The sequence below is a fragment of the Dermochelys coriacea genome, chromosome 7 (assembly GCF_009764565.3).
Source record: "Dermochelys coriacea isolate rDerCor1 chromosome 7, rDerCor1.pri.v4, whole genome shotgun sequence".
NCBI classification, from domain to species: Eukaryota; Metazoa; Chordata; order Testudines; family Dermochelyidae; genus Dermochelys; species Dermochelys coriacea.
Window position 1 is genome coordinate 83,713,904 of NC_050074.1, and position 11,706 is coordinate 83,725,609.

Below are 11,706 nucleotides of genomic sequence, written 5' to 3' on the forward strand. Positions count from 1 at the left end.
AACCTGTTCAGTGTGATGGATATGACTGTGGATGTATATATACTTTCAGGTGCTAGGCTGCGTCCTTTCTGTTTGCATGGGGCCTTTAACTCCAAATGGGGGGGGGGGGGAAGAGAGGCAGGAGAAGAGTCAGGGCAATGAGAAGCCTTGCCTTGGATGGAGGCAAACAGGAATTGTTCCACCAGTCACTTAGGATTGTTTGAAATATTAAGGTACCAAATATACACTTATAGGGGGCTATAATAGAGACAAGGTAAGAGCTTGAAGGGGAGAGTGATTGGATGTTTGAATATACATGAACCTTTGATGCCACGTGGAAGAGAGAAGTGTGATAAAAGACTGTTTATATGTATAGTGGGGATGACATTTGTTAATCAATTGAATTATAAAGGGAATTCACCTCATTAGTGAGGCCATGCATCATTTTGGGGAGAGAACACCAATTTACAATAGAATTTCCTAAAGACTACGCCTTGTGCTACTGGTACAAGGAGAATGCAAAGAGTATCAGTGCTACCAGCTGCTATTTTCCCCTCCCCCAGTCTTATCTACAGAAGGCGCACAACTATTAGATAGCTTTAAAGAACTCTCCTTTGAGCTTAGAAAACAGAAGGAAAATACATAAAGCCAAACACCGTGGGCAGCAGGTGAACCCCCCCCTTAAAAGAGACTAGCTTCGCAGCCCCACCCTTTTTGCATGAGCCACGCCCTCTGCGGCAGGAGCCCTGAGCCCCCACGCCACCCCACCCACCCCACTCCGCCACCAGAGGACCCTTAGGCCAGCCAGCTGACCCCAGTCATGCTGGCCGGTTAGCCCAAGCAGCCCCAGTCCCAGCCCTAGGCTGGCGGGCCAGAGCAGCAGCCCTAGCCCCTGGTCAGCCTGACCAGCTTCAGCCCAGTGTCCTGTGGCAGCTGTTGCAGCCAGAGAAGGCAGAGCCTTCCCTGGCCTATTATACCCACCACCCATGCCAAACACTTCACATATATGGTAACCTCTGCCCTGCACGACTGCTGGCATAGGATCGCTTACCAAATATGTGGGTTGTGTTTATTTTCCACTGTAGATGGGTTCCATGAAATCCTGTGGGTGAAGCAAGAGCTGTTTTAAGATGCAGAGTAGGCAAAAGTACGTACTTTCTTTTCAGTATTTAAACCTCACCCCCCGCACACACACACATCGTGGACTTCCCTACAAGTGTCAAAGTGGTTAGGCAGATCCTAGCAGTGCACTGACTGTATAGGCAAAAACAGCAACTTAAACATGCTCAACAATAGCTCAGACCTAGCCTTGGACGTTTTAACTTTTCTTATTCAGTAAGGGAGCGTTGGGCAGGGCACTGGGGCAAACATCCACTCCTTAAAATAAAATGCCACAAGATCTGTAATGTCCACCTAGATTAACAGATAGGTAGACGAAATGTTGCCTCATCTACAGGATGGAACCTCAAACAGTGCAACACCCCAGTAGTGCTGTAATGCAATGTCCATAAGAGATATAAGCCCAGCTGCTTGACTCAGCTTCCCAGTCCAGAGGTGAGAGCTACTCACACCAAAGATTGCAACTGTGATCACAGATTTATAGGGAGAAGGACGGAAAATCCTTGCTAGGCTGTCATCCAGTCCATTCCATATGCTGGCAATGCAGAATGCTCTGTCACAGGGCTGACCCTTCTAGGTGGAGTGGCCATCCATTTCTCAGCCTCTAGGAACTAGTGTTCAGTGCAAACCCAATAAGATATTAAGGTATCCACTGTGTGCAAAGAGAGAAAGCCATGGCATGAGTCCCTCTGATGTGGGGCTTCAGTTTGATGGTCCAGCTTTAAAGGGGGAAAATTGGTGGGGATGTGCAAGACTCCTCTGATTTTCAGGGGACCTCATTAGGGAGGTAAGAAACACAAAGAATCCCATGGACACTTGTCAAAGGTGTTGCAAGTGTAGTTTCCTCCAATGGACTCCTACCTTACCTGTCCCTCACTCCCCGAAGGCCCTTTTTGTACTCAGACCTCATGGAATCAGGATTAAGAACCACTCTTTGATGTTTGCACAAAAATATGCAGAGTGCCCAAGGTACTGAGATTGACATGCAGAGACCAACCCAGGAATTTTACTGTATCAGAAAAAAGAAAAGGAGTACTTGTGGCACCTTAGCGACTAACAAATTTATTAGAGCATAAGCTTTCGTGAGCTACAGCTCACTTCATCGGATGCATCCACAAGTACTCCTTTTCTTTTTGCGAATACAGACTAACACGGCTGCTACTCTGAAACCTGTCACTGTATCAGAGTCCTTCTAACTTTATTTCCCCCATTCCCTGCATTGTCTGCTGAAATTTAGAAAAAATAGTATGAAAATAAAAGTAAATAATACACTTAAATGATTCAGGTGCACCAGGAGGTTCCTAGTCCAACAATGTTCTAAATACAACAAGTAAAGGACAGAAACTGAAAGACTTTAAGGACATTTTTCACTTCCATTTATCCATGATCAACTCTGCTATTTGAGCTAGAGGTCTGTTATTGGCTAAGAAAGTCACATGACCCTGCATAGGTTAACATTAGTTCTGCATTAGAAATTAAGTTCTTGTCAATGTAAGGACCTAGTCTAGAACATAATTTTCAAAGTATTTGAACAAAGTTTGTCTGTCTTCTGCGGGACTAGGCAGTATTTAAACCAAGTGAACTTGAGCCTGTTTCAATCCTGAAATACTTTTGTGGTAGTTCGGAGCAATGTGTTTCATTGGCTCCTGCGAAGTACATCAAATGAAAAACCTCAAATCAAATAAAGGTGCAACCAACAGAACAACAGGATGTAACTGCAGTGAGAGAACATCTTGTCCTCACAACACCATCATAGTTGTAACAAATTAAACCCCAGAGACATCTCACCTAGTGTTTCAATAGTTTATCAATAGTTTCAAAAATACAATAAAGACATCCTCTTTTTTCCTCTCTCCAGTTTTTGAAGGAGCCCCTGGGAATATTAATGCTTCTGGGACATTAGGCTGGCTGGAGGCTCAGTTCGGCAGAACCTAGGTGGGCACTGTTCCAGTCTTCCTCTAAACATTTGCACAGGCACTGCAGTATTGACCTGCAGTACCCAGCCTCACCATGTCAGTCCTGGTACCTCACAGATTTGCCAGTTTACCACTACCTGATCGATAGCACCCCAGATATTCCAGTCCTGGGTCCCCACCCAACTTTGCTCATATACCTTAATCCTGATTTATATCACCTTGCAAGCCCCAGAAACAGCTCTGCTAATACATCTCAGTTTGGAGCTACAAACATTCCGCAAATGCATCCGATGAAGTGAGCTGTAGCTCACGAAAGCTTATGCTCTAATAAATTGGTTAGTCTCTAAGGTGCCACAAGTACTCCTTTTCTTTTTGCGAATACAGACTAACACGGCTGCTACTTTGAAACCAAACATTCCCTGCTGTTCCTTTGCTGGGCCTCTTCTGAGCACAATTTTCAGTAAACAGTGATGAAGGATTTCCAAACTCTGCAGAGAACAACTTCTCCCATTACGGAATTTGAGTGTCAGCCGGTGCCACCTCTGCCTTTAGAGAAAATGGAAAACACAAGCAGTCTTGCGTAAACAGGGTGGGGTTAAAAACCAGGCTGATCTTTGGGTGGGGGTGGGGACATAAACTGTTGCTATTTCTTTTTTTAACAGGCATTAACAGAGCCTTGTTTGGGGGTAGAAGGAACTGAATCTAATGCCAAGGATGAGGACTTGTAACTGAATCATAGGCATTGTGAAATTTCCTCATTTGAGAACCATGTACTCCCCCTCCCATCATCCTTCCTTCACAAACACAGAGGCTGCTGATCCACTTTGATCTCTCGCAGCAAATTTTACAGTGCTAAGACATCACACAACTGCATCCCACAGCCCTAGTTTCAGTAAATGAGTGACCTGCATAACACTCTCTCTCTATCTCCCTCCCCCAAATGTATAAAAGATACACACACACACACACAGAAGTGTATAAAGCATATTAACTTGCCAGCATTAATATGGAGAAAAAATATCCTAAACAATCAGGCAGCTAACGGAGTAGAGTTAGCCAGCACTGGAGATACCTTAAAATTTTAGCTCCTCTTGGTGAAATTTGTCTTGTGAGGGTTTTTTTTTTTAATAACTTCTTTAATAGTTTGCACCAAAGAGCAGTAGTAGCTGCATGGAATGAGGGAGGCTATAATGTGGAATAGTTTGGTCACTCATATAAAGGGATTACAGCACAGTGGAATGACAAGATACACAGTGAGACCTCAGGACTAATTCTTAGGGGAAAGATGATTTTCAAACATTGGTGATGTCCTGTAAAGCATGTTTGCCTGACCAAAGGCAATGTTTTCCCAATCTAATGCACTTAAAACTAGTGGTTAGAGCACAGGAGTGGGAATCAGGACTCCTAGATTCTAATCTCAGATCAGCTGCAATGACACACTGTGTAACCTTGTGTGAACTGCTTAACTAACCTCTGTCTGTTTCAGTTTACTCATCTGTAAAATAGTTATAGTACTTATCTACCACACAGGGCTGTTGCAGGTGTTTGTTTAATTCTATCTTCAAAGCAGAACAAAAAGAGTTGTTATTCTCAAACACCTGGCCATTTATCTTACATTTTAATTGCCTAGCGTTTCTTTTCTCCATGTAGAACAGACAACAGCTTTCATGATCACCACTCCTTACTCACTCTACGTCTGCCCAGAAGGACAGAATGTTACCTTGACATGCAAGCTCTCTGGGCCACTCTTTGCTCGACATGACTTGCTTTACAAAATTTGGTACTTCAGCAGCAAGGGAGATCAAAGCTGCTCTGAGAAGCAACATATCCGCAATGTAACCGAAAGGGACCTGCATCATGAGCCAGGGAAGCATCATAGCAATGTCACAGAAAGGTACTTCCATGGAAAACAAGCAAACCACCATGGGCTGGAGACCACCTCGGACCACCAGGGGACATTTCATATCATCATGATGAATCTGACTCTGCAGGACAGTGGCAATTACTGCTGTTACGTGGTAGAGACTAAAAAGGAACATGGCAAACAGTATACCAAGCAAGTGGCCCATGGCTTCATGGAACTCCGCATACAGAAAGGTAGATGTAACTGGGAAACATGCGCAGAATGTGTGTGGGAGGGGTCTTTACAAAGAAAAAATAGCAGCTAAATTCCTGTGCAACTTCAACTTACACTGAAATCAGTAGAAAGACTCCCACTGACTTTCGTGGGAACTGGACTGGGCTCAAAGTCAATAGATAAAGATGGTGCCGTAGGTCAGAATTGAAGAGCAAAGGCTCAGTTTATTTAGCCTTCAGGGCTTGCAGGCCAGGGGGTGCTGTAATCAGAATCCAGGTGCATTTGCAAAAATATGTGGGGTCCAAGCCTGGAAGAGCAACAGATGTTAAAGGAAAAAAAGATCATAACTTTAAAAAAAAAATAAGCAGCTGGAAAACACTTTCCCCCCATGCTTAGATAATAAAAACAAAATTACATAGTTACATTGATTTTCTTCAACCTCTTTCTGGAAAAAAAAGTTCACATTCAGGCCCAAAATAACAGAAATAGACTGTTTTTGGATGCAAAATTTATTTTTAGTCCTGGACCAGTGACAATTTGATTGTCCAATATCTTGCAAGCATCAAGACCTAGAAATTAAAGCTGTATCTTATTGGACAGCTAGAAGGCCTAACATTCCAATGGTAGAAAGCATTGCCATCTTTAGAATTCCAATAATTGATTTATCATTTCTTTTTGGATTTAAGAAAAAAATAGTTAACTATTTGCTTTAATTACTGGATTCCTGGCAACTGAAATAATTTGGGTTTATAAACACAATAGAAGTGAGAGTGGTGTAGCATAAAAAAAGCAAGTCTCAAACAGTGGTCCGTGGAATACTATGCTATAGGTATGCAGAGAACTGGCTGGGCACATGGTGCACGTTCTCTTTATCACTTACGTAACTGCTTTCAGAGAAAACTAAATATCAGTATTTCTTTTCCATGCAAACAATTACTGTCATTGCCGCAGGGATGTTACCCAAGTGCAAATGGGCGGTTAAGAGGTCTGGGTGGTCAAGAATGGGTGCAGTGATCCATGTGATCACAACTGAGAGGGAAGCTGGTTGTCACTAGACAATCCCTCCATTAAGATAGGGCCTCATGGCAAAATCATTTGAGAATCCCTGGTACAATTATTTTAACTGGCACTTGTATACATTGCTAGTGGCAAATGTGTAGTGCTAGTGACAAATGACACATTGGTACCTTTGCCACTAGCAATTTGTAATGTCATATTCCAAATGTGTGTCAATAAATCCTTTAGATCACATCTTCTCTCTGCGCTGTAAGTGGATTAGATGGAGGGCAGGTCAGAAATAGCAGCCATAACTAATTGTCATTGCCATTTTTAAACCCTAGCTGATTTTCTTTATGTCAAAAAGAAAGACAATTGAAGAAAAGTTAAATGAAATTCCTTGGTTAAATTTTAAGTAGGATTTTCTATCTGACTAATTACTGGATGAGAACTGAATCCCAGGAGATTTAACCAATTCTTCTCTTTAATTCCACAGCCAGAGAAGCATTTCCAAACTGCACAGTTCATCCTGGTGCCAGCAAACAGAAAGAAAGTAAGCGTTCTCTATGATGCCCTGCTTATTATTCTGTTCTATGTATTTTCCTAGGCACAGGTGTTCATTTTACACATTTGCATTTCAGTCAAAACCTGGACAAAACAATCTGCCTGCAAGAAACAAACTCCAGTTAAATTCCTGGGAGGTTTATTCCCTAGCTTCTACACAGTAATAGCCATTGGGACATTGTGTAATCTGCAGGACGGTTGTGTCCTAGGTTCCTGGAATCTCCTCAGGCCCAAACTCTCCATGCAGACTACAAATAATTCCCACTGAACTCAATGGAAATTACTCATAGCACATACCGAGAGAATTAGGATTATGAAAAAAAGCATGCTGGGCCAAATTCTCTGCTGGTGTAACTAAGTATAGTTCCATTGACTACACCAATCTACACTAACTGAACATTTGGCCCTGAGGCTTTATTGTGGCAGTATACAGTTGCTAGCTTTCACTGCATGATTTTACACACAGTACTAACTAATCTCTCAAAGCTGTGTCCCAGCACGCACATAAAACTTGGGATAAATTATTTGGGGGTGGTCTTGCCTGTTGTTGCAAAGTCCTGGTGAAGAATGTGGAGAGGGGTCTTTCCAGAACAACAGATAGGACAGCTGTGCTTTCCCCCTTCGCTGTGTTCCTGTCAGTATCCCATCATGTCTATTCTAACTCCTGGTTGGCATTCCCTAACCCCACACCTGAAGCCATATCCAGCCATTTATTTTTACACAGAACTCCCTCATTTATTTCATGGAGATTTCTGTCTGTAGATCAATGGCAGGGTAAGGCCCCACATGGCTAGTTGAGTCGAATGTGAAAATGCTGTAGCTATTATATTTTGTGGCCCTCCAGCTATTTTCTGTTTTGCCCCTTCCTCCATATCAGTGTATTATGGAGTGTTTTCTAGATGTTCACTTATTCATCCGGAGTGGTTAGTATTTCTGCAGCACCAGATATGTGCATGGTGCTTTACAGAGAAATAAAATACAAAGGCCCTTTTCTGAGGAGCTTATGATACAAAAGAGCTGAAACCATCTTGGGAGTAACTCATTGTGGCTGATTGGCTAGACTGGTTTACCATCACCCAGTTATCTGTGATTGCTGATCCAAATCCCAAACTGCGCAAGCCGTGAAAATAGGAAGTGAGCCATTAAAAAGAGGAATTCTGCAGCGTGCTACCCTGTGAACCACCCTATGCAGCGCAAACACACAAAAGGACTGGATGGAGTAAATACGAGAGTCCAGTTCAGGGAAACACAGAACACAAGTCTGAGATTTAACTGCTACTGCCACAAGCAGAGAATTGAGCAGCAAATTAATTTAGAGAGTCGAAGAGTCAGAGAGAAACCTTTTCCTGTGTGATACCATGAAAACTCTGTTACTATTCTGAGACTGAGTCATCTCCTTTCTGACATAGAAACTATTTTAATTTGAAAATATAAGTATCTAAAGAGGAAATCCAAATCTCATATGAGTGATCAGACCAATACCTCACATTAGTAAATAACTTATTTATGCACCTAAATGCCAATTTGAATCCTCAAATGTGGTATCCTAAAAAGGATGTCCACATTCAAAAATGAGGCCTCTGTGTTAATACAGATAGCTTCCCCCTCTGGTACAAGTCACTTCTCATTCCTGTTTTAGCTTCATGCCCTAGAACATTGCGGAACTGGCTCTTATGCTAAAGAACACCATCAGACTTTGCTGCAGTGTTTAACACTGGGCAAATTCCAATATCAAGCACCAAAAGGCTAATGGCAGCCAAGGGACTACCTGTTTGAATTTGACTTTAAAACCCCACTGTCAGGCAGAACGCATTCAAGCACAGTCCAGCATCCTGCAGGGGGAAAAAGCATCAAGTTGAATGTATAGAGCAGTTCCAAGGAAAGCTTCACTTACTCCTTGTGCTTTTCAGACCTTTTTTTTCATGCTATCATGTCATTCTGAGAGTTGATCCACCATGTGCCTTGCAATTACTTCAGCCACAGGCCTGATGCCTTCACCTGTCATCCTTTAGATTGGGAGATTGCAAATCAAAGTCTCTGCTACTTGTCTCTAGTGATTGTGGAAATGGATATGAAATATCTCATGGCACTTTCCAGAAGAGATGGGGAATAATCACCAATGTACCCCAGCCAACATTTTCTCTCTCAACAGGGATCTAATGTCCTGTGGGTTTGAGCTGTTGCTGGGCACAAAATAGTTCATCTATTTGTCCATGCAGTCACTGAACTCCAGGTATCTAACTTTTTTTTTTTTTTTTTTTTTTGAAGATACCTTGAGACTGGAAGATGCTATGTAAAACTAAACTGTATTCTGCAGCACCACCCCCGCCCCCACCTAGAATTCTTAAATCTGCAAGATGATGCTAATTCTGAACCAGATGCTATAGAAAGAAATGGGGGAAATCACTGTCCTACTGAAAATCTGTTTATACTGAATTCAACGAATCATGCACCAGTAATACATTTGGCCGCATATTGATAATATCGCCTATCAAAATCCTGTTCTGACCCATTTTAAAATAAACCTGACTTTTCAGGAAAAGGAGTCAGGGAAGGGTCCCCAGTGACAATATGAGATTCTTTTTTCATTTTTTTAAAATTAATTAATTTCTAGCCCTCATGATTGTGGAGAAAGGTTTTCAAACCTGACCCATAAAGGCTCAAGAACCAGAATGCTAATAAAAATAACTTCATTTTTTATTTTTAAGCCACACTCATGATCTTTGGGCCTGACTCATGGTTTTTGAGTGCCAGGAGTTGGCAGTACTGTAAATTCACAGAATATATTATATAATATTCTATGAATTTACAGTACTGCCAACTCCAGTCATTCAAAAACCATGAGTCAGGCTCAAAGATCATGAGCCAAATTCAGACTTAGAGAAAATAGAAGGAAATCTACTGATTTCAGTAGAACTTTTACCCTTGCACAGGAGCTGAATATGGTACATTTAGAATTAAATATATTCTGTATTATAAATAAGGATAACATAATCAGAAAGCTCAAAAATATACACCAACTTCATCAAAAATTTCCTGTCTGTCACACTGCACGAAATCAGTTCTAAATTTGCCAGAGCATTCATACCACTATATCACGAAGGTATATTTAGCCCAGATGCTGATGTTCACTTGCTTAATATGCTCCTCTTTGTTATAAGAGATGTTCTTAGCAAGAATGGTCTGCACAGCTTGAAAATGCATTGCTTTCTACATCTTGCAATACATTGTCTTCTGCAGCTAGCCTCCCACACTGTAGATCACTTGGAATATCACCATCAGCATGATCCTCCTCCCTTCTCCTGAATCTCTGGGCATTCCCAGAGAAGATGCATCAAATCTGCTCTCACTTTTCTGCAGGTCCAATCAGACACTGACTGATTCTGAATCATAAGCAACTTGCTGGGTCACTAGCCAGTCCTGAAAGGAATTTTTTGCTGAATTAACTCCAAACCCACATCCCAATCTAATGACTTAATATTTTTGCACAATCTCTGCCTATCAATTCTGCAGCTCACATATCTGTCCTGACTTACTCCCATTACATTTGCTGAATTTACAGTAAATTTCATTAAAAATTACAAAGGCCAGAGATCAAATCTTTAGCTTTCCACAGAAAATCAAGAAAATTCCTTAGCTGGATCTGAGTTATAAAGTTATTTCCAGTACATAGTCAGTTGACTTATTACTGCCCATAATTGTAACTATTGCTAGTGGTCCTGAACCTCTTCTCCATATTAAAAACAGCACCAAGCTATATGACTGAAGAAATTATTCCACCACAATATGTTGACATACTGTACATACAATTTCCTTCTTAATCTAGTTGAATGATAAAATTTTCCCTTTTTGTTCAGAGAGTTAAGTTATCCAAGAAGTTTTCTTCTCTAGGTACACAGGAAGACACCCATTTGTAGGCAAGTCTGAACCTGGCCTTTGATTTTGCAGGCACAATTATTTGTCTGTAAGTAATTATACCACAATTGTGATCCCGCATGCAAATACTAATATTTGTATGTCTACCTATCTGACTTGCAACTACAACTTTGTAAGTAGGTGTCTAATTAGTAATATCTGTGCTCAGAATTCATTGCTGGTGCAGTTATTTGTGGGCTCAGAATTCTGTCTGAAAAATGAAGTCATCACTGAAAATGACAGCCCTAGGATAATCTGTCTAGTGAAGACAAAGAGGGACTAATTTTTATTAGCTGACTGGGGGTATGATCCCATGCTCATTGAAGTCAATGGGAGTCTTTCCACAGGCTTCAGTGGACTTTGGATCAGGCATTTTATCACTTGTTAAATAATTTTCTACTTGTATCTGTAGCACAGCTGGGACTGAACAAAACCCACGTATCTGAGCACTCCCAGAACTTGGAGAAGCTTGGTTTGGGAACCAAACTTCATGGCTTAGACCCAGCTCAGTTCTATAGGCAGAAGAAATAATGCCACTCGCTACTCCTCCAAAGCAATGTCAAGCCTTCCGTTAAGAGAAGTTTGATAGGTTACCCAGGTTTCACAGGAGTAATGGTAGCATATTTGCATGAGACTTCTGGGAGCATCAGTATTACAGAATGTTTCTGGAGTATCTAGAGAAAACCAGTAAATTCTGGAGGATTTCACAGACAGGAAACGGTAAGTTAAATCTTATTTTAGTGCTGAATTCCCTCATTGGCCTGTTTAAGGGTATTCAGTACAATGTTTTGCACATTGCTTGCTTTTCATTCTCGCTTTGCACTTCATGTATGAAGGGAGGCCTGAAACCACAGAACCTTTTCCTTTTTACTTCTGAATGCCTTGGCAGACGAGAGATTCCTGAGAATTAGAACTAGGAGTTTTTAATTGTTCATTGAGAAGAGGGCCTGACTTTAGGCCATGCAGTTTGAAACAGCTCTCACTGGCTCATGTATTTGACCTCTGGCTTCTTTGTTCTGTTTCAGACATCACAGCAGCTGCGCTGGCAACAGGGGCATGCATTGTGGGCATTCTCTGCTTGCCCCTCATCCTGATCCTCATTTACAAGCAGAGACAAGCAGTCAACAGCAGGCGTATGTA

At 41.6% G+C, this 11,706-nt stretch overlaps 2 protein-coding genes across 12 annotated transcripts in view; one reads left to right on the forward strand and one right to left on the reverse strand.

Annotated features, from left to right (window-relative positions):
- The window catches only part of CDH23 (cadherin related 23), a 555,581-nt gene that overhangs the window by 68,116 nt on the left and 475,759 nt on the right, over window positions 1–11,706 (reverse strand). Inside the window, exons 1-3 of one of the 7 annotated variants that reach the window (XM_043519502.1) lie at window positions 3,233–3,291; window positions 1,549–1,750; window positions 1,031–1,081 (exon numbers count right to left, since the gene is read on the reverse strand). The exons of 4 other annotated variants lie outside the window; for them this stretch is intronic. The gene's annotated coding sequence lies outside the window, so the exon portion shown is untranslated. Of the gene's footprint in view, window positions 1–1,030; window positions 1,082–1,392; window positions 2,089–3,232; window positions 3,292–11,706 lie in introns of those variants that run through there. 2 more of the 7 variants (XM_043519499.1, XM_043519501.1) reach the window with 2 other exon arrangements.
- Window positions 1–11,706, forward strand: part of VSIR (V-set immunoregulatory receptor) — a 70,871-nt gene that overhangs the window by 9,891 nt on the left and 49,274 nt on the right. For all 5 annotated transcript variants that reach the window (XM_043519507.1, XM_043519508.1, XM_043519509.1 and 2 more), the window contains exons 2-4: window positions 4,665–5,111; window positions 6,584–6,640; window positions 11,592–11,699. In XM_043519507.1, the coding sequence (XP_043375442.1) occupies window positions 4,665–5,111; window positions 6,584–6,640; window positions 11,592–11,699 (612 nt within the window). The remainder of the gene's footprint in view (window positions 1–4,664; window positions 5,112–6,583; window positions 6,641–11,591; window positions 11,700–11,706) is intronic.